Source organism: Vanessa cardui, chromosome 11 (genome assembly GCF_905220365.1).
Source record: "Vanessa cardui chromosome 11, ilVanCard2.1, whole genome shotgun sequence".
Lineage (NCBI taxonomy): Eukaryota > Metazoa > Arthropoda > Insecta > Lepidoptera > Nymphalidae > Vanessa > Vanessa cardui.
Window position 1 is genome coordinate 13591069 of NC_061133.1, and position 19433 is coordinate 13610501.

Consider the following 19433-nt stretch of genomic DNA (forward strand, 5'->3'; position numbering starts at 1 on the left):
CTAAGGCTATGCAAATGTTTTAATTCATATCAAAATGAAACAAACAAACTGATATACACACTTGTGAAATAAATAAAAATGAGAAATAGTATTACAGTCTTACTCTACTATTAAGTCACCTGTTACTGCTATACCTACTTTGAAAGCAAGGTCATTTGATATTTTTTGTGGGAATTTTACTGATTAAAATTCTAGAAAAATCTAGAAATCTCAGGATCAACGTCCGAATTTCCAAAAGAACTCGCGAATCACACGACAATAATGGCAATATCCGGTGTCGATCAATTTGCGACCGTATATGAATTGCTTACAATATTTACCATTTAAGTTTCAACCCTATTACACTGATATAAAGTCCATTTTGGATTGGATTGTATATAATGTATTGATTTATTGAACAAGCTAATTTGTCTCTTAACTTAAGGAAATACGGGCGATAATAGCCTGTGATATCAATGACGGTATGTTCAATTGAACTGTATAATTATCCAATTGAACTTAAACGGTTAGTGACTTGGTTACGAGAGGTCACACTTGTTGAGTGAATTGTGTGATTGAATTTTATCAATGGAGGCTTAGTAATAGCATTAATGTGCTTGTAATTTGACGTTATACTCTTCCCTTAAAGCATTGCCAAGTATTATGAACTCATTCATTCGAATTACAAAGTTTTGGCGTGACTTTAAATTAAATTATTATTATTTTGTTGTTTAAGATGTGATCTAACTGAATGAAAACACTTATTCGTTTAATAATAAAACGCCATAATCTTTATCAACCAACGTGGTGTTTAAATCCTTTTTGATATTAAAGAAATCCGTTATTCAGAAGACTGTAACAACTGTTGATCTGGTCTTTAACTTATCTCAAGTCGATACAACAAAATCTCCACCAAAATAAGACCAAATAAATCCACCAAAAAGCATATGCTTGTCACACATTATTCGAATGCATGCATTTAAATGTAAATATTTTGTTACATTTAAATGCATATTCATTCAAAGTATTACATAGTTATATTCATTAATTAATTCTATGCAAATTATGATAATTTCTGCATTCAGATTCTGACTAATAATCTCTATTAACAAGATTATTTTTATGGGTACGTGTAAGTATACTAAGTAATATAATATATATCGATGAGATTATGAAGTCTATAAATATTCGATCATAGATGTAGTAGTCTAGTCACCAATACAACACTTAGCATTAAATTTATCGATTATGTTTCCGGTCCACATACATGATTGATTTACCGAGTTCATTGTGAACATCGGTTCTGTTATACAGATAACGTGAAATACGTCAATACCTTATCAATGACATTGATTTTGCAGTAACATTATGGTATCTGACTCTTATAAAGTATTTCGAAAATTGAAAACGTCTTAAAGTCAGCTGAAGTCCAATCGAATTTATGAGTTAACTTCATAAGCTTATGATGCAATGTCGTCTGTTTCGTGGAATTCCATATGAAGGTGATTTAAAAAATAAAATCGCAATAATATGTTTGATGTATTCTTTCATCGGTTATTCTCATATCTGAGATATTTCTTCGTCCAAATCAATATTGATGTTTAAAATCAACAACTACGTGCAATACTTCTAAATTGAATAAAATTAAAGTGTTATATTAGTTCCATTAAAATTACTATCATATAAATAATACTTCATTATAAACCTTCTTGTTTTTTATTGACTTTCTTACATGAGAAATCATAACTTGAATAATCATATAGCGAATATTTCATTAATTCAAAAGAACTATCAATATTACTAAAATTATCTAAACTATCTAAATACTTTTCAGATGCGTTTGCATCACACAACTAAGTTACAGGAATGTGTGGCGTTAATATTGAGACGTTTGGTATCTCTGATATGCTATTCTTCTCACTTAAATTAAGATAAACGAAATACAAACACACATCCATCGTTATGTGCTACATGTGAATATATGTAAAATATTTTTAATTTGGCAGTATTTTCTACGACCATTGCCCTATAAAAAATTGAAGTTTCGTCACAAAAAAAGATCCTCAATTGACTCCATGTAAACCAAACGTCAACGACCAAAATGGAAGCGTGCTTATTAATAATCAAAAATCTACGATGAATTGCAAAATAATATACCTGCAAAGAACATGCGAAATCATTACTTCCTATAATATTGAATTGTTTTTGAACATTAATTTCATAATATAAAAATCCTTTTTTAGAATGAAATTAGTAACGCCTTGATATGGTGTTTAATTATCACGTAACCTAAGAGTCCAGTTAATGTTTTTCTATCTGTGACTGTCAATTGAAATGCTATTCCATTTTCGAAATTACGTTTTACTTTATAAAACTAGTTTCCACTTCATTTGCGAAACGTTTTAACCGTTTCATCATATCTGAGACAAGTTTTAAACGGAGATCGTAAGTGAATTTAATCGGTTGAAATTTTTAGGATTTATTTACGTTAATACAAGTAATAATTAAGTGCTAGTGTGTTTGTTACATTGACTATTTAATGAGGTTTGATTCATATCCGTACAGAGATTACCAAATAGTTTTGTTTAATGAATGTGTACTAATTGAAAAAAGACATATCAATATTCTTTAAAAGACTCTTTTAAAAAAGCCTGATATAGTAATTTATTATTATAAAATTTTTTTAGTTATATCATTTATTATTTATATTACATAGAAATAATCGATAATTAATACAGTGTTGTTACTTAATTAAAATAAACTTTTGAAGTCACATTTTTTTTATACATGGCAACATTTATAAATATTTTCGTATGTCGTTTCGAAAACAAAACGAAGTTTGTTCTCGAATTAAATTCCGTGTAACCTAACCCCTGTTCATCGCGCTGACAGCTACTTAATTGATATCATATTCCAAATTCAAATAAAGTGCTCTATTCCCATTCGACCAAAAACACACACATTTTTTTTTTATTTACAAAGTAGTAGGTTGCGTTCAGATGATATAACTGACGTAAGATAAACATAAACAGCCATGCATTAACATCGAACAGTGATTAATCGTCTGTCCATCAGTTCGTTGATATTCCGGGTCGATGTTTATGAATGGATAGTGTTAATAATAGCGTGTACATCATAACGTTTTTGAACCGTTCAGAAATTAAAAGTGTATTCGCTGTTATAGATAAATGTTTTTATTATTATCTGTGCCATAGGATCATACAGATTATTAAGTATAATTTATAATACAATTTTCATCATAATTGTTCTGCCGTGAAGTTTTTTTTTTATCAATGTTTTACTATTTTAAATATATAATTATTTAAATAGTGCAGTAGCTGCGTATACTAGGTCATTACATATTCCACGTTATGGTTCCGCTAGCCATCGCAGCCGGGCATCGAACTCGCTTCCGTTCGCCCATGGATAATGAACTTTTTTTATTCTTTAAAAAAAATGTTGTGGTTCTAATGATTGTAGCGACTTTGAATATTAAAATAAGAATACATCAAGTTTGTACAAGAATAGAAACAGATTTCATAAATAAAACTAAAAATATTTTCGAATGTATACTTGGTTATCTTGCCTGGTACGCCTGGGTAGGTAACACCTCATCATATATTCTACCCCTAAAAAGCAACACTAAAAAATTATTATCTGCTGGTTTGAAGAATGAGTGAACCCAAGATTGGTGGCGCATTAGTGATGCAAAAATCATACTTCTTGCAGTACTGACAAAATTTACTACTTGCTAAGAGGCCTGTGACGTCATTAATATCCCGAAAAATACCTCAATTTTTATACCTATTTAAAATTACATCACGTTTGATTCAATGGTATAGCTGTAATGAAGTAAACATACATAGCATTTATATTATCTGAAATTTGGCTTATTCCAACCATAACGTGATAATTATTTGAGGTACATTCAGCCCTCGTCAAGAGCCTCTAGAGGTAATAAGCCCTTTGCCTAGTATGACTTTTACACTTTACTTACCCTCTAAAGCCTTATCTTACTAACTTTTCCTTCTTATACAGACTACTATCGTCAAATTATTATCAAAATCGATTTTGTTTCTGGAAAAATAATGTCAGTGACACACAGATTAAACGGGAAAGTTTAACCTTTAAAACGCATACGTGTGTAAACGTCCCAAATACCTTAGTGTCTGAGCTACCTAACTTCACTTATATCCATCTTCACGTGTATTTAAATCTCTCAAGTTCACGTTTATCGTAAACTTTCAGCTTGTTTATGTTAAGCCTCTAATTGGGGAGGCCCTTGCCCTAATACTTATACAGTACCTTTACACTTTTACTGGTTACACTACCTTTTTACGTAAGAGTTGTAATACGCATAATTTCAACGATTTCGTTGGTCTAGTTAACTTGTAGGCATATTTTTTTTAGATAGATAATAATAGTGGTAATAGTTACACCTGACAGTATCATACCGTGCCTCGGAAAACAAGCGAATAAAGTCTTTCCATTTGATGTCACCCTGATGGCAGATAGATGGAAATAATTTGATTAAGAAAGCCTTTACATTATTTTCGTATTATTGCTGATGGCTTATCACCTATGAGTATTCAATGTGGCTGTTGGGAGAGAAGGCTACATTCCACCAATCTTCCATTTTTCCAACAGTGGGAAATTAAGAGACGAGATTGCATGTCGTTTATTTGAATTAAGCACACGACGTAGCAATAACATAATACATTATAAAACGAAATATATTTTATTGTATTAATAAATATGTTACATATATATATAAAATAATAACATTTTAATTGCCAATAGAGTTATAAGTAATTCCAATTAATCATAATATAAGTGACATATCCACCGGACACAGCTTACCAATTATTATATGTAATTGTGATAAAAATAACGCACGGCTTTCTGTTTTGACACAATTGCCCGCGTTTTGAAATTAGAACAAGTTTATTGTTCTCCGTATACTTCCAGCCGATTGGTAGATAGGTTTTAATGGTGGTATTTGGAGATATTTGATTGGCTGATATTTAAAAGCGCAGGTTCTTACAAGGCTGTAAGTCTTACAAGGCAATGTAAATAAAAATTGTAGGGGTCCAAAAAATAAAAACCGTCTCCCGGTGTTGGAGATGTCCATGGTGGTAGTCACTTTCCATCAGATTTTCAGAGCTTCCTGCTCATTTGCCCACTATTACCTATACATATAATAAAATTAGAGTGTCTGTTTGTAATATTAAATTACCCCTCTTTTACAATTTTTCTGTCTATCTCTCTGTTGTTCCGGGTAATGTCTGGAAAGGCTGGACCGATTTTAAAGGGACTTTCACTGGCAGATAACTGATATAATAAGGAGTAACTTAGGCTACAATATTTTTTTTTGTTAATTTCAAACGCGTACAAGGTCGCGGGCACAGCTGGTATATATTAAAAAAAATAAACACTGGATTATTGAACATTCTAACTTAATGCTTTATAAAAGTTCAACGTCATATTCTTGTTTAACCTTTTAAAGCAAAATACAAATAAAAGAAATCCTTAAATTACTTTCACCCAAATATGGTAACCACTTACAAACTGTGAATGCACTTACCACTCTACCACTGAAATGGTAGGTAAAGGTTTTTGACATATATTCGTTTATGTACACGAGTTCTAATTTATACTTCCAAAAAATTAGATAGTCAACGAACCAAAAATGTGCTGTTTGTGACCAGTGAGTAAGTAGAAAACTTGCTAGTGTAGAACTGTGTAAATGATCATATCAATTATTGAACTTATAATATGCAGTCAAACAAACAAAATAAACATACCTAACTATATAATACCTGTTGACTGCCAGGCAGGATATATAACATACATATATAATTGTATTTAACTAACATGACTGTATATTTTAAATGTTGAAAAAGAGTAACTGAGTTTCTTGTCAGTTCTCGGTAGAATCTACTTTCCGAACCGGTGTTAGATTCACTTAATTGTAAAATGACGATTCAAAAGTGCTTGTAAAAGCTTACATGAATAAAGTTTATTTCATTTAGATTTGATTCGATATACATATAATACGTTGGTAATCATTTTAAATATAAACAATAATAGCACTGAGTAAGCAATGTATCGAACTTAACTGCGTTTAAATAAATGATGATACTATTAATTTTAAATAATAACACAATTATATTTATACTAATATTATAAATACGAAAGTATGACCACAAGATTGTACTCCAAGGACGATATTGACGTCGCTTATTGAGTTGGTATAAAATTTTAACAAAAAGAAAAACCGACTTCAAACAAAACACTATTTTAAAACAAATGAATATGCACGAAAAAGTAATAAAAATAATTGCGTATTCAACATATTTTTTAGAGTCTTCCTAAGTTAAATGAAATGAAAAATATTAGACTACTTAAAAGTCGATTAACGATTATATCATGTAGTTATAGTTATTGGTATATTTGGAGCCGGTGTCAGCCATGGTGCCCTTGCCCCAACAATCAAAAGAAAGAAGCGATACGAGCCCCTTGATTGATCCAGTATATTATTGTGTAAAAGGTAATTTGTAAAAAACATATTTGTTAAAGTATTCTCGTATTGTTTTTTGATAGATATACTGTAGGGTTTTATTGGCTGACACCGACTCCAAATATAACAATAATTATAACTACATGATATAATCGTTAATCGACTTTTAAGTAGTCTAATATTTTTCATTTCATTTAACTTAGGAAGACTCTAAAAAATATGTTGAATACGCAATTATTTTTATTACTTTTTCGTGCATATTCATTTGTTTTAAAATAGTGTTTTGTTTGAAGTCGGTTTTTCTTTTTGTTAAAATTTTATTTATTTTTTGATTTTAAGTGAAGCTGATGTTGACTAACTAATTTTTTTTAATATGGATAGATTAAGCGTTCCGTTTATATGAGTCAGAAACTACTTCGAGGACAATTTCAAAGGAAACTTGCGAATAAAGCAAAAATAGACATTCGAAAATGCGGATTTAATACGTCACGCGGCGTAAACTACAAGGATCCCTCGAAAGAGCTGTAATCGAACTCAGCAAAAAAACTTTGAAAAAGACCAACTATATTTCGTACATCATATGACATCACATCACATACACAAAATTTGATTAAAGATAGTAAGAAATTCTGCCCCATATCGCACCCTAACTGCGAGCCGTATAGGAGTTCCATCACTACATAGTATAAAACAAAGTCGCTTTCTCTGTCCCTATATCTTTAAATCTACGCAACGGATTTTGATGCGGTTTTTTTTAAAAGATAGTGTGATTCAAGGGGAAGGTTTGTGTATATAATACATGAACAATATAGTAAAGAAACACTGATAATTTTAAAAGTTTGCGATGTGATGTCGTGAATAAACAAATTCTGTAGTATATTTAGTATCAGTATTGCACCCGTGCGAAGCCGGGGTGGGTAGCTAGTTGATTATAATATTCGACTATGATAATTACATAAACATAACCACATTACGGAAGGTGACTCAAATATCCAAATAACCTATAAATAAAAGATTCGACCGAGTATTGCTAACGTGCTCCTCAGAATTGTTCCGTTCCCTTCCGTTCCGTTACTTTGTTATGGATCCTGTGCTCAGAACCTTACCAAACTTTCACCAAATTACCCTTGTAGTATATATTTTATAATAAAAAAAGAATTACCAAAATTGGTTAACGTGATTTTCAGTTATTCACCTATTTGTCGCGCATATACATAATGCAAATTTAAGACTTATGTCGTTTTCACATGGATACCATCATCGGAAAAAAAAATAAAAAAAAATGGGACCCCACGGGAAGCACTACCTTTCAAACAAAAAAAAATTTATCAAAATCGGTCCACCCAGTGAAAAGTTATGAGGTAACAAACATAAAAAAAAAAAAAAAAATACAGACGAATTGATAACCTCCTCCTTTTAGAAGTCGGTTGAAAATTGTCTATGAAAGCTTTTGTGCTGTTATAAATGCCACGCGGGAAAAACCACGAGTTAAGCTAGTCATTACAGAGTATAAAAACAAAGTCGCTTACCGCTGTCTGTTCCTATGTATGCTTAGATCTTTAAAATCACGCAACGGATTTTGATGCGATTTTTCTAATAGATACATTGATTCGAGATGAAGGTTTAAATGTATACATATATAATATAGTAGAGAAATACTGATGAGATTAGAAGTTTCTAAAGTGATGTAGTAAAAAACAATCTGTAGTATATTTAGTATAATTGGACCCGTGCGAAGCGGCACGGGTCGCTAGTAATATATAATTTTAAGATAAAATAACACATTGTAAAGGAATTAAATATAAAAAAAGCAATTGATAATACTATAAATACTAATAGCCAAAGAGCGACCCAGCCATCAAAATTCCAGTATTGCAATATTATTGCATTTCTATATTATAATTATCGTAAATAGTAAATAATTATCTTGTTCATAGCAATCGAAGTTTACTTGTGAAACGTTTATATGAGAACTGGTTTCTGGACGTAAAAGGAATAAAATGTACACAGACGAATTCAATAAGTACCGCCCACAAAGCTATGATAATTGCATAAGATCACCCACACATGCAGACGGCCTTCCTTTATATATTGATAGACCTCGGTTAATAATTTTGTAATATATAATTAAAAAAAATTATGTGTCAGACTATGAAAATAATTTTGTCAATGTGTGACGTTGACATTGCATTCTCGATTAAAAAAAAAAAACAGTTTTTTTTAATTCTCTATAGTAAATCAAGAACTTGTAGGTATGTACCTATAATGTATGTGTAATTTAATACTTAGTTACAGTTATTTAATTTAGAGATATAAAAATAATGTTTGTATCAATTTAAATTGATTACATGTTTGAAATTAATTATGCATAATGTAGGCTTGGACTTATTCCGTTTTTACACTGTCTAGGTGTAGGTCTGTCCATTCGATATTTCATGTTCCATTAGACTGCATTCCTTCACCATATATAACTTAATTTTAAATCTTTTAAAATATCACTCATACAAAACAAAATATATTAAAAAATTATTAATTATTAATTACAACTTTTAAGCAACAAAGTGATGAACGCGTTACAGGAATACAATTTTCATCTTTTCATAACGATCGTTATCCGAATGTCGTAAGCGCCGTTGCAATAGTACAATTCTATGACATTTCGCTTCTATTCTGTTTACGGTACAACGCGTTCTATAATTGAGCGATGCGGGAGAGTTCAACACATCGCGGTCCATCTTTTTAGAATACGACACAAATAACATTCTAAATTTGTAAATTTATACACTGCTGACTTTAAGAGCGTCCATTCGACGCTCAGATACCACGGCAACCTCGCTTCTAATGCCAAAGTGTTAGATCTATTATCCCGTGCGGTAATCGATAGGATTAAGTGTTCAATTTGAGTTAATGCTATAGATCCTAAGGTGGTACGGTTATGCAGCATCCATGCCGATGACCACATGCATCAATGTAAATAGAACGCATCGCACTATGAACTATTTGATCTTTCGTTTTTATGAACGATTCGACATCCAACGCTCGTTCGTTTTAATGTTTTAACAAACAACTAAATGAGAAGTGGTCTTTGTATGTCGTAACATCTGTTAATACCGACTCGAATCGAAGTCGCTGTTGGCTTTGACATCTTTGTGGGTAGATAGTGAAAGATGTTTCAGATGCTAAGAATCGTTTGCTAGCGTTGTTTACAAACAATTTTGTGTTGTTTTATCTGTTCGCCTTGTTTGTTTACACTCGCATACGAATGCGATCCACCATCTTGAAACGGTTCAGGGAATAATTAACTCTGTCGTGTGAAAGGGATCGCGCTAGAGATCCTAACAAGTTTATTTACCCGTCTCATTACCCAGCTGGTTTGGGAAGTGAAAAATCACGCTTATCTCGACGCAAACACTAGGGCCGGTGGTCCGCGTCAGCCATCTGTTCGTTGCACCCATAAAGATAACGAAAATGTACAAACGGGAATGTCATTTAGCGTCGAGCCCTTGCCGCGAGTGCTCCTGTCTCGTGTCGATACAACAGCGCGCGAAAAACAAACTGTCGGCCATTTTGCATATTTTGATACGATGTGTTCCATATTCGAACGCACGGTACGCTTACGCCTCTTTCAGTATCGGTTTATTTTTGATCGCGATGTCCTATATAATACGTTATGCCAGCGCCTAGCGCTTCCATCAGTCTTTACGGCAACCTTTGCTTTTGACGTCGTGTGTTCGTTACGCATTCAAAATGTTCAAATATATAGTAAATAAGTTAAAGAAAGTGTCAACAAGTCACATATTTAAACGGAACAACGTAAATATTCATAATTGGGGTGAGTTCGTTTGTTTTCGATACAGAAGTCACAATAATGGTTTGTTTGTTACAGATATACCCAGACCCGGAATCGGAAAAGGCGATAATGGGTTCGGTGGTGTACTGCATCCACCACAAGGAGGGATGTCAGTGGTCGGACGAGCTCCGCAAGCTGAAGGTGAGTGGCTGGGAATCGTAAATATTTGTCGAGATAAAGTTATGAGGGCGTATCGTAAACGGCCGTCGTATCAATCATTTTTATGCTCCTACGTCGGATTCGACACATTTCTTTATCTTTAACGCTGACACGTGCTGCTCCAAATATCTAGAGATTTCTAATGTTTGTTACAATTCTTATCTACGTTGTGCGTATGTAGTTTGTTACAGTTAAGATATTGAATACGTGCATAAGTTATTGTTTTAACTATATGAGATTTGTAATCAACTTGACATCGTTTAAGAGTAGGTAGGCATTTAAAAATGAATCATAATGTTGTTATTTTTCAAAATTTTCAACATATCATACTTATATCTAAAAATTTCGAACCAATCTATACATAATAATATAAAAAAAATTGAGTATCTGCTTATAACATTAAAATAGCCCTTTTTTACTCAATACATATGTATGTATACACGGTATATATACCAAAATAATGTTTTTTTTAAATTTTTGTCTGTCTGTCTGTCTATTTGTTCTGGCCAATCTCTGCAACGGCTGGACCAATTTTGACGGGACTCGATGGCAGATAACTGATATAATAAGGAGTAACTTAGGCTACAATAATATATTATTTGTTAAATTCAAACGCGTACAAGGTCGCGGGCTCAGCTAGTCTATTAAAAATTTTATAATTAAATAATTAATAAAAATCTATAATGTAATTCACAGGCGCACTTAAACACATGCAAGCACGACGCCGTGCTTTGCGCTGCTCAGTGCGGTGCGATGATCCCGCGCGTGCTCATGCAGGATCACTTACGCTACACGTGCCCCCGTCGCAGGGCCAACTGTGAGCACTGTGGCAAAGAGTTCTCTGGGAGTGCGCTCGAGGTAAGCACACACATCTAATACGAATCTTCACATTCCAAAATTAAAATTTAAATTAATCTAGTAATTAATTAATAATGTATTATTGTAGGAGCATCAAGGTAACTGCGGCCACGAGCCAGTGTACTGCGAGAACAAGTGCGGCGCGAAGGTGCAGCGCAGACACACACAGCAACATGTTCAACAGCACTGCAGCAAGCGGCTCGTGCCCTGCAGACATTGCGGACAACGGTACACGCAGGTGAGCTGATCTGAATAAACCGGATACTAATTAAATTCCTTCAAATATACCGAACCGACAACAACAATAGACTTTAAATTTCACACTGCTGGGCTGACCTTCTCTCCCTTCGAGGAGAAGGTTTGAAATATATTCCACCACTCTGTTCCAATACGGGTTGGTGGAGTACACATGTGGCAGAATTTCTATGAAATTAGACACATTCAGGTTTCCTCACGATGTTTTCCTTCTCCGCCAAGCACGTGATGAATGAGTGAGAATGACAAAGTGGTGCCTGCCTGGCCGTGAACCCGCAATCATCGGTTAAGTTGCACGCGTTCTAACCACTGGTCTATATCAGCTCATACTTATACAGTGAAATGGAATTGCAAATTTGACTAACAATTCGGCATCTCGTTACAGGACACGGTGTCGGCGCACGGCGCGATGTGCTCGCGCGCGCCCGTGCCGTGCCCGCAGCGCTGCTCGGCCGCGCCCGCGCGGGACGAGCTCGACGCGCACCTGCGCGACCACTGCGCCGCCGGGACCGTGCTCTGCGCGTACCGGGACGCGGGATGTCGGTTCAAGGTGAGACACTGTTCGAACTCACTAAGCGCGATTTCTTTTTGGCGTGTAGGAGTTGCAAAATTATCAAACCATATCCTATCGTCAGTTGACCTCGATCTAAATATGTAATATTATTTAAATAATTAACATACTATATCCTCCAATACCTAATATTACTCCATTTTTGATCTCCATTTGTATGCTAGAGTGTTGAAATAATGTTACTCTGTTTGAAAATCAAATGTGAAATTTATAAAAGCAGTGCAATGATATTTACTATAAAAGTAAATTAGTGTGACGACTTGTGTGATAATGCGCAAGTAAATAATAAATATTAATTGATAGTGCAGATACTTCGTGCCATTGACATCGATTTATGTTAATGTACTCGACGTTGCGCCTGTAGATTATGCAATAAGCTCGCTGCAGATAACTACTTTAATGGGGACGAGATAATTGTTTCTATTTTTAAATTATATCGAATACATACGGATCACTCGTCAATATAGATTATGCACTCTATTTAAATAAAATAATCACAATAATGATTAAATCGAGAGAGAGAGAGAGAGAGAGAGAGAGCCGAGATGGCCCAGTGGTTAGAACTCGTGCATCTTAACCTTTTTCGGGTTCAACCCCAGGCAAGCACCACTATATCCTCCTGACGCCTAAGCATTTACTGAGTTCACTTGCAACAAGGGCCGAATGTACTTTACATAGCAATAAACTGTTTTTGTTACAAAGGCCGAGACCTTGTCAGTTAAATAAAACATAAACTAGGGGTTCTCCCGAGTTTTCACTAAAACAAATGTTTCTTAACATTATTTGACGAAGACATTGAGTTTACATTTGTTTAGATATTTTTTGTCTTTTATAAAGGACTTCAGGTCATTAAGGCATAAGTAGGTTAATTGTATAAATAAAACTAATGATTACATTTATTCATATAATTTAATGTAACGTCACAAATGAAGTACCAAACATAAATAAATTTATTTATTTTTATCAATATAATACAAAAAAGGTTACAAGACTACCCAATCAACATATGTCAATCTTCAAATGTCGTACTTCCTTGGTAAACCAAAATATCACATAATCAGTGGTGACATCAAGATCATATACTTCAATGAGTTCCGTAGCTGAAAGTAGCACAGCCAGCACGCCGTCTGCCCCGACCTCGAAAACCAGTAGTCCTCCCGAGGATACTAGAACCGCTTCGATCTCTTGACAAATTGCTATCAACGCTGTCTCAACTGTCGCTCATGCTTCATCTGCCGATGATCGGGATTCATTGCTAGGAGCCTCAGCGAAATTTTCATCCTCACTCGAGTTTTCAAACTCGGAGTTATTCAATAATTCCGTGATATCGGTGGTTCGTAACGCTGAAAATAATATTACGCTACTTTTGGTATGAACGCCGAATGTGATATACATACGATCAATTCCATATATTTAAACTATGAATAACGAACGAAGTGCCTTTCTATAGGTTTAATTTATTTACGACGGTTTATTTAATATATTATTTTTGTATTTCTCCCCAAAAGTACGCAAATTCCAAAGAAAATTTACTAATTTTAAATTATGTAAAAAAAATCATTAAAACAAGTGAATTTAATAAAAAAAATTGAAGTTATACTAACCCTGTCGGTGGCGTGCCGTCATCTTCCTGAACTCCTGAGCACGCTTCGCAAGAATGGCCGCCACTAGGTTTGATATTTCTATCGAACTCCATGGACAATCTATCGCCATTGCTTAAACTTCATTGGCTACAAGCAATCACTTGACCAATACTTTTTTAGCGGGTGAATACAAACAATCGGGAATTAATGCTACATAAAGGACGGTCGTCCGATGTCGAAATAAGAAGTTCAAAAATATTCGGCGTTTAGAGTACGATTTATTTAGCACTTTGTAAAGTACGCGAGGTGTCAGGAGGATATATAAGTGCTTAATTTGTGTTTATAATTCATCTCGTGCTCGGCGGTGAAGGAAAACATCGTGAGGAAACCTGCATGTGTCTAGTTTCATTGAAATTCTGACACATGTGCATTCCACCAACCCGCATTGGAACAGTGTGGTGGAATATGTTCCAAGCCCTTTCCTTAATGAAAGAGGAGGCCATAAGCCCAGCAGTGGGAAATTTACAGGCTGTTACATTACATTTTTTTTTACATTACAATGATTAAATCACTCAATTGTATAACGTAATGGCAGAGACGGCCATGGTACGTAGTTAAGTCGCAATCGAGGCTAACGTGCGTCGCGCGCAGGGCACGCGGCCGGCGCTGGAGCGGCACGCGGAGGAGAGCGCGCAGGCGCACCTGTCGCTGGTGTGCGCGCTGGCGGCGCGGCAGGCGCGGCAGCTGGACGCGCTGCGCGGCGCGGTGGCGCGGCTGGGCGCGTCCAGCTCGGGCGCGCTCGTGTGGCGCGTGCCGGACTGGGCCGCGCGCATGGCCGACGCGCGCGCCAAGGACGGCGTCGAGCTCGTCTCGCCCACCTTCTACACCTCGCAGTACGGCTACAAGCTGCAGGTGAGAGACAAACCAACCTTACCTTTACTACTACTACTAACTACTATAACACAGTTGTCGCCTAATTTATGTTTATTTATAATACAACACTCGACAAGCCATCCACCACCAGCCACCGGGGAGGGCGTTAACACAAACCAACCTTACCTTTACTACTACTACTAACTACTACACAGTTGTCGCCTTATTATATTATGTATATATACAACACTATTACACTAAGCACGTAACGGTTACGTCGCCGTTCAAAACGCCATTTTATCGGAACCATCGTGAATATCATAGATTAATAGAGCTCTCGACCAATGATATCGCATCATCTGCCTTTTGACAGTAAACTTAAAAATCGAAGTTGTCGAATGTTACCAGGGTTATTAAATGTTTTGTACGATTATGGCAGGTGTAATCTTTTGTTTGTATACAGAAAGTCCACGGTTTATTTATACGTGTGAATAATATCATGACTAACATTTCTACAACCGCTGAAATCTGATTTAGTATCGCTTAGTCACTCCGAGCGTACGCTACTAAATATACGTCAGCCTGTTCCTCTTTTTTGTTACAGTAATAACGACAAAAGTATCAAGGTTATGTTTGTTTTGACAACAGCAGATACATACAGCTTTTGATATTATTTTTAAGAGTAACTGACTTTTCAAATAAAACTCTTAAAAGATGCGTTCACTCTGTAACAATATGCAATTTCTTTGTATCAGAAAAATTTAATTATGCAACATTACATAATCGATGCGATGAAATTCAACCTCAAAATAATTATTTATTATATAATATATGTACTTCATACTACAATTAAAATTAAATTAAAATCAGTTAATATAATTGATGGTAAACATACGTTTAAATTAGGCATTATTTTTAAAATATTATTGAAATTAAAGGAACATTTTTTAAATTATTTGATTTTTTTTTTTACAGGCATCACTTTTCTTGAACGGCAACGGCGCTGGCGAGTCAACCCACATGTCAGTGTACATCAAGATCTTGCCCGGCGAATACGACGCTCTTCTGCGCTGGCCGTTCGCTCACACCGTCTCTTTCACACTCTTCGACCAAAGTTCAAGTCCAGACAGAGCCTGCAATATCGTCGAAAGCTTCGTCCCCGACCCCACATGGAAGAACTTCCAAAGACCATCGAAGGAACCAGACGCGTTAGGCTTCGGATTCCCGAGGTTCGTTTCCCACGAAATGCTCAAGAAGAGGAATTTTGTCAAGGACGATGTGATGTTCCTGAGGGTCAAAGTGGACCCGAGCAAAATTGTAGCCGTCTAGTACCGTGTCAAGATTATCAATCGGCGCACAAAAGTCATTGTTATTTAGTATTAGATAATTTAAAAGTCATAGGTTTAACTTGTACATAATTTAGGATAACTTTAGTTGTGGGCATTTTTGAGTTTCAATTGCAACAGTTAATAAGACTGGAGTTATCGATATATATATAAATTCTATACGGCCCTAAAGGACTTCTCTATGGAAACTAAAATGGCGTTAACGGTTGACGCTGTCAAATCTATTGCTTGAAATAAAGTGTCACTTTATTTTGACAATAAATCATTTTGACTGTCAATGTCAAGATTCGTTAACTCCATTAAAATTTGTAAATAATTAGCTGTAAGAGCGCAAGCGCTGCATTGTTATCCTTTCACTGAAGATCTCTTGAGTTTCATTGCCGTTGGAAGTAAATAACGAACTGAGCATTGTTTCAAAGGAATTTATCTACCTTAACTGTATAATATTTTTCCCTTTCCAAGGAATATCTATAACTTACTCCTTTTCAAACGTGCCATATGAAATATTCTAAGTTATTTTATACTATACACACATTTTTATAGGACACTGCAAAAACTGTGTGTTGCCATTGCACAAGGTTCCCTCGCATTTTTGTTGGCCTTCAGATAAAATATAAAGGCGCTTTAAAAAATGCACGAACTTCCCAAACAGACTATAAATACAACTTTGAGACATGATCGTTACGTTATATCGGCAGATCTTTGTATATATTTTCTAAACTAAATAATTTATCCAAAAATATTTTCAATGTATATATTAGACTGTCGAAGAACCTTTAAATATAAATGTAAATAAAATATTCTTTACTTGTATCTCTGTGTGTTTACAAGCTGGAGTTAAACCAAAGCGTTTTGATGACTTTGCGCGAGCAATAATTATAGTGATGTACATTTCCTTAGCAAAGTTAATCAATGCAAAACGATCGATCACGGCTTAGCTGTTTGTAATTATAATAATTTTACTTATGTATAAGCATCTATTACACTTGATTGTAGTTGCTTCTTTTAGAAATTTATAATAATATTTTGTGTGACAAATTTTATATAAACTGTTTGATTAAAAATATAATTTTGAATTCACAAACTAATTTGTAAACAAATTTCAGTTTAATAACTATCTTTTGGATCTCGAAAACGCTTGCTTTTGACGTTTAATCTCAACTGTAATTTTACATTCCAGAAAAAAACATTATTTTAAGCCCATTTTTTCTACTGCAGTGTGTATTACGTAGTTGTGTTAGTAACATAAATATAAAGTAATTACTTTACTAAAAATTATAGGTTAAATATTATAACTGATGTTGGGATACAAATATAAAATATTTTTTCGATTTGCATATCTGGCAATACTGCAAATTTTCTTTTGATATAGAATCTGAAATAAATATTTGTCTTTTTCTAATACATATTATTAGTAGGCAAAGGAAGGCCGATTAGAAGTTTCGATTTCGTAGAATTAGCTGTACAGTATTTTTATATCTGATTGTAATCGCTAGTAATTCTAGTAGATTTCATAGTAATCCTATAACATAAGTTAGTTTTGAGAATTTTCTTTATTATAGTACCTTATCAGTAACTACAATGAGACTAACAAATTTAAGATTAGAACATAAGATGCGTTTACGCGTTAGTTTTAAGAAACCTATGTACATGACTTTGGATATTAAGATGAAAAATATATTTTTTTTCTTAAATAATTCTTTTATTGTGTACCCTTAAAAAATTAAAAATTTGTTAAGGAAGTTTTGATATTCAATATATTGAATAAATTAAAACCATAACCAAAAAATTTAAACCATTAGTTGTTTACATCCCTTTAAGATTTTAAAAACAGCTGTTGAGTTTTAAGCAGATGAACAGAATTTCTCTCACGATAGTGTTCTTAATTCTAGTTCCAAGACCTTTCAATAAAAAAAGGAATAAAAGTCAGGTCTTCCGTTTGAAAGAAACGATACGACAGCAGACACAGATAAAGAATGCACTCTAATATAATCTCCATAAGCCAATGGGATGGTCCAAATCATTCGTAAATCGAAAAAAGTTAATAAAATTTCTTTAAAAATCTGTGATTATAACATTCATTATTATCTATAGTGCTTTGAAAATATGTATGACGACCATATAATTACTGTTCTTATAATTTGCTTTATCTGAAAGTAGTTCAATTACATTCATCCGTAAATGACTTATCACATTTGTTAAGTTTTCAAGGAAACTATCAATTAAACATGCTTATAATAATCATTTATTAAGTCTTATCTAGATACTAAATTACTTCTCAGTTAACACTTAACTCGTAAAATAACAGTCTGTAAATATCCCACGGCGGAGCTAATTTTACCACAAATGTCAATTAATGCGGAAGGGTTGATGTGTAGCTAGTGTAGTAATACTACTCACATAACATTAATTCATGTCACTATATTACATTACCAATCGATACATATATTATTTAACCGCTTATTGTATATTAATTATATCCTTTAACCGCCCAACCTCGAATCTAGTTTACTTCCGTTCAAAATCAACCGCCTTTTGTTTTTCTCGTACCAGCTCGCCGCACCACGCCACGAGAGGAAGTGACAGGAGTCACAGTATTGAGTATATGCTCAACGCTGTCGATAGCCGAATCAATAATCATACTAATAAATGTTATTTCAATTTAAAAAAAAAACCGGCCAAGTGCGAGTCGGACTCGCGCTCCGAGGGTTCCGTACAAACCTGCAAGGTTTACAAAGTTCGTTCATTACGACAATCGAGTCATAACTATGGTATTTTTATTGCAAAATGAAATTCATAACATTACAATGGGGCAAGATGGAGGAGCATAAATTTAAGACAAAGATCTCTTTATCGTTTAAGTAATCCTTTATTTTATATTAACACATATCATTTATTTATTTTTTCACGGGTTAAAGGCAATTAGATCTAAGTATTTGATATGAATTTCAACTTGATAGCTCTACGCGTTCATGAGGAAAAAAGTAATAAGTTTATATTTATTAAAAAATATATATTTTGTAATGTAACTAAAAATTTAAGGTTTTCGGAATTTTTCCTTTATGTGTGCTATAAAACGTTGCTTCATGCCAAATTTCAAGATTCTAGGTCGACTGGAAGTACCCTTTAGGTTTTGATTCCCTTGCGAGTACTTGCGAGTTTCAAAATATGCAGCTTAAATTGCTGTTTCTTTTGATTGCGTTGACATAGAAGTTCGATTTTGTTACAACTTAAAGGTATTATAGACCTGAGTATTTGGTATGAATTTCAATTTAATACCTCTACGCGTTTATGAGGAAATGGATAGTAAGTTTAAAATTATTAAAAAAATATATATTATGTGATGTAACTAAAAGTTTATGGTTTTCGTAATTTTTCCTTTATCTATGCTATAAGACGTTGCTTCGTACCAAATTTTAAGATTCTGAGTTCACGGGAA

The 19433-nt window shown here is 34.0% G+C and overlaps 1 protein-coding gene across 2 annotated transcripts in view; it reads left to right on the forward strand.

Annotated features, from left to right (window-relative positions):
• The window catches only part of LOC124533675 (TNF receptor-associated factor 4), an 80915-nt gene extending 64618 nt beyond the window's left edge, over positions 1-16297 (forward strand). For both annotated transcript variants that reach the window (XM_047109096.1, XM_047109095.1), the window contains 6 exons: positions 10386-10490; positions 11205-11366; positions 11455-11604; positions 12007-12171; positions 14427-14687; positions 15624-16297. In XM_047109096.1, coding sequence (XP_046965052.1) covers positions 10386-10490; positions 11205-11366; positions 11455-11604; positions 12007-12171; positions 14427-14687; positions 15624-15977 — 1197 coding nt within the window. In that variant the 3' untranslated portion in view covers positions 15978-16297. The remainder of the gene's footprint in view (positions 1-10385; positions 10491-11204; positions 11367-11454; positions 11605-12006; positions 12172-14426; positions 14688-15623) is intronic.
• Positions 16298-19433: the final 3136 nt, after the last annotated feature.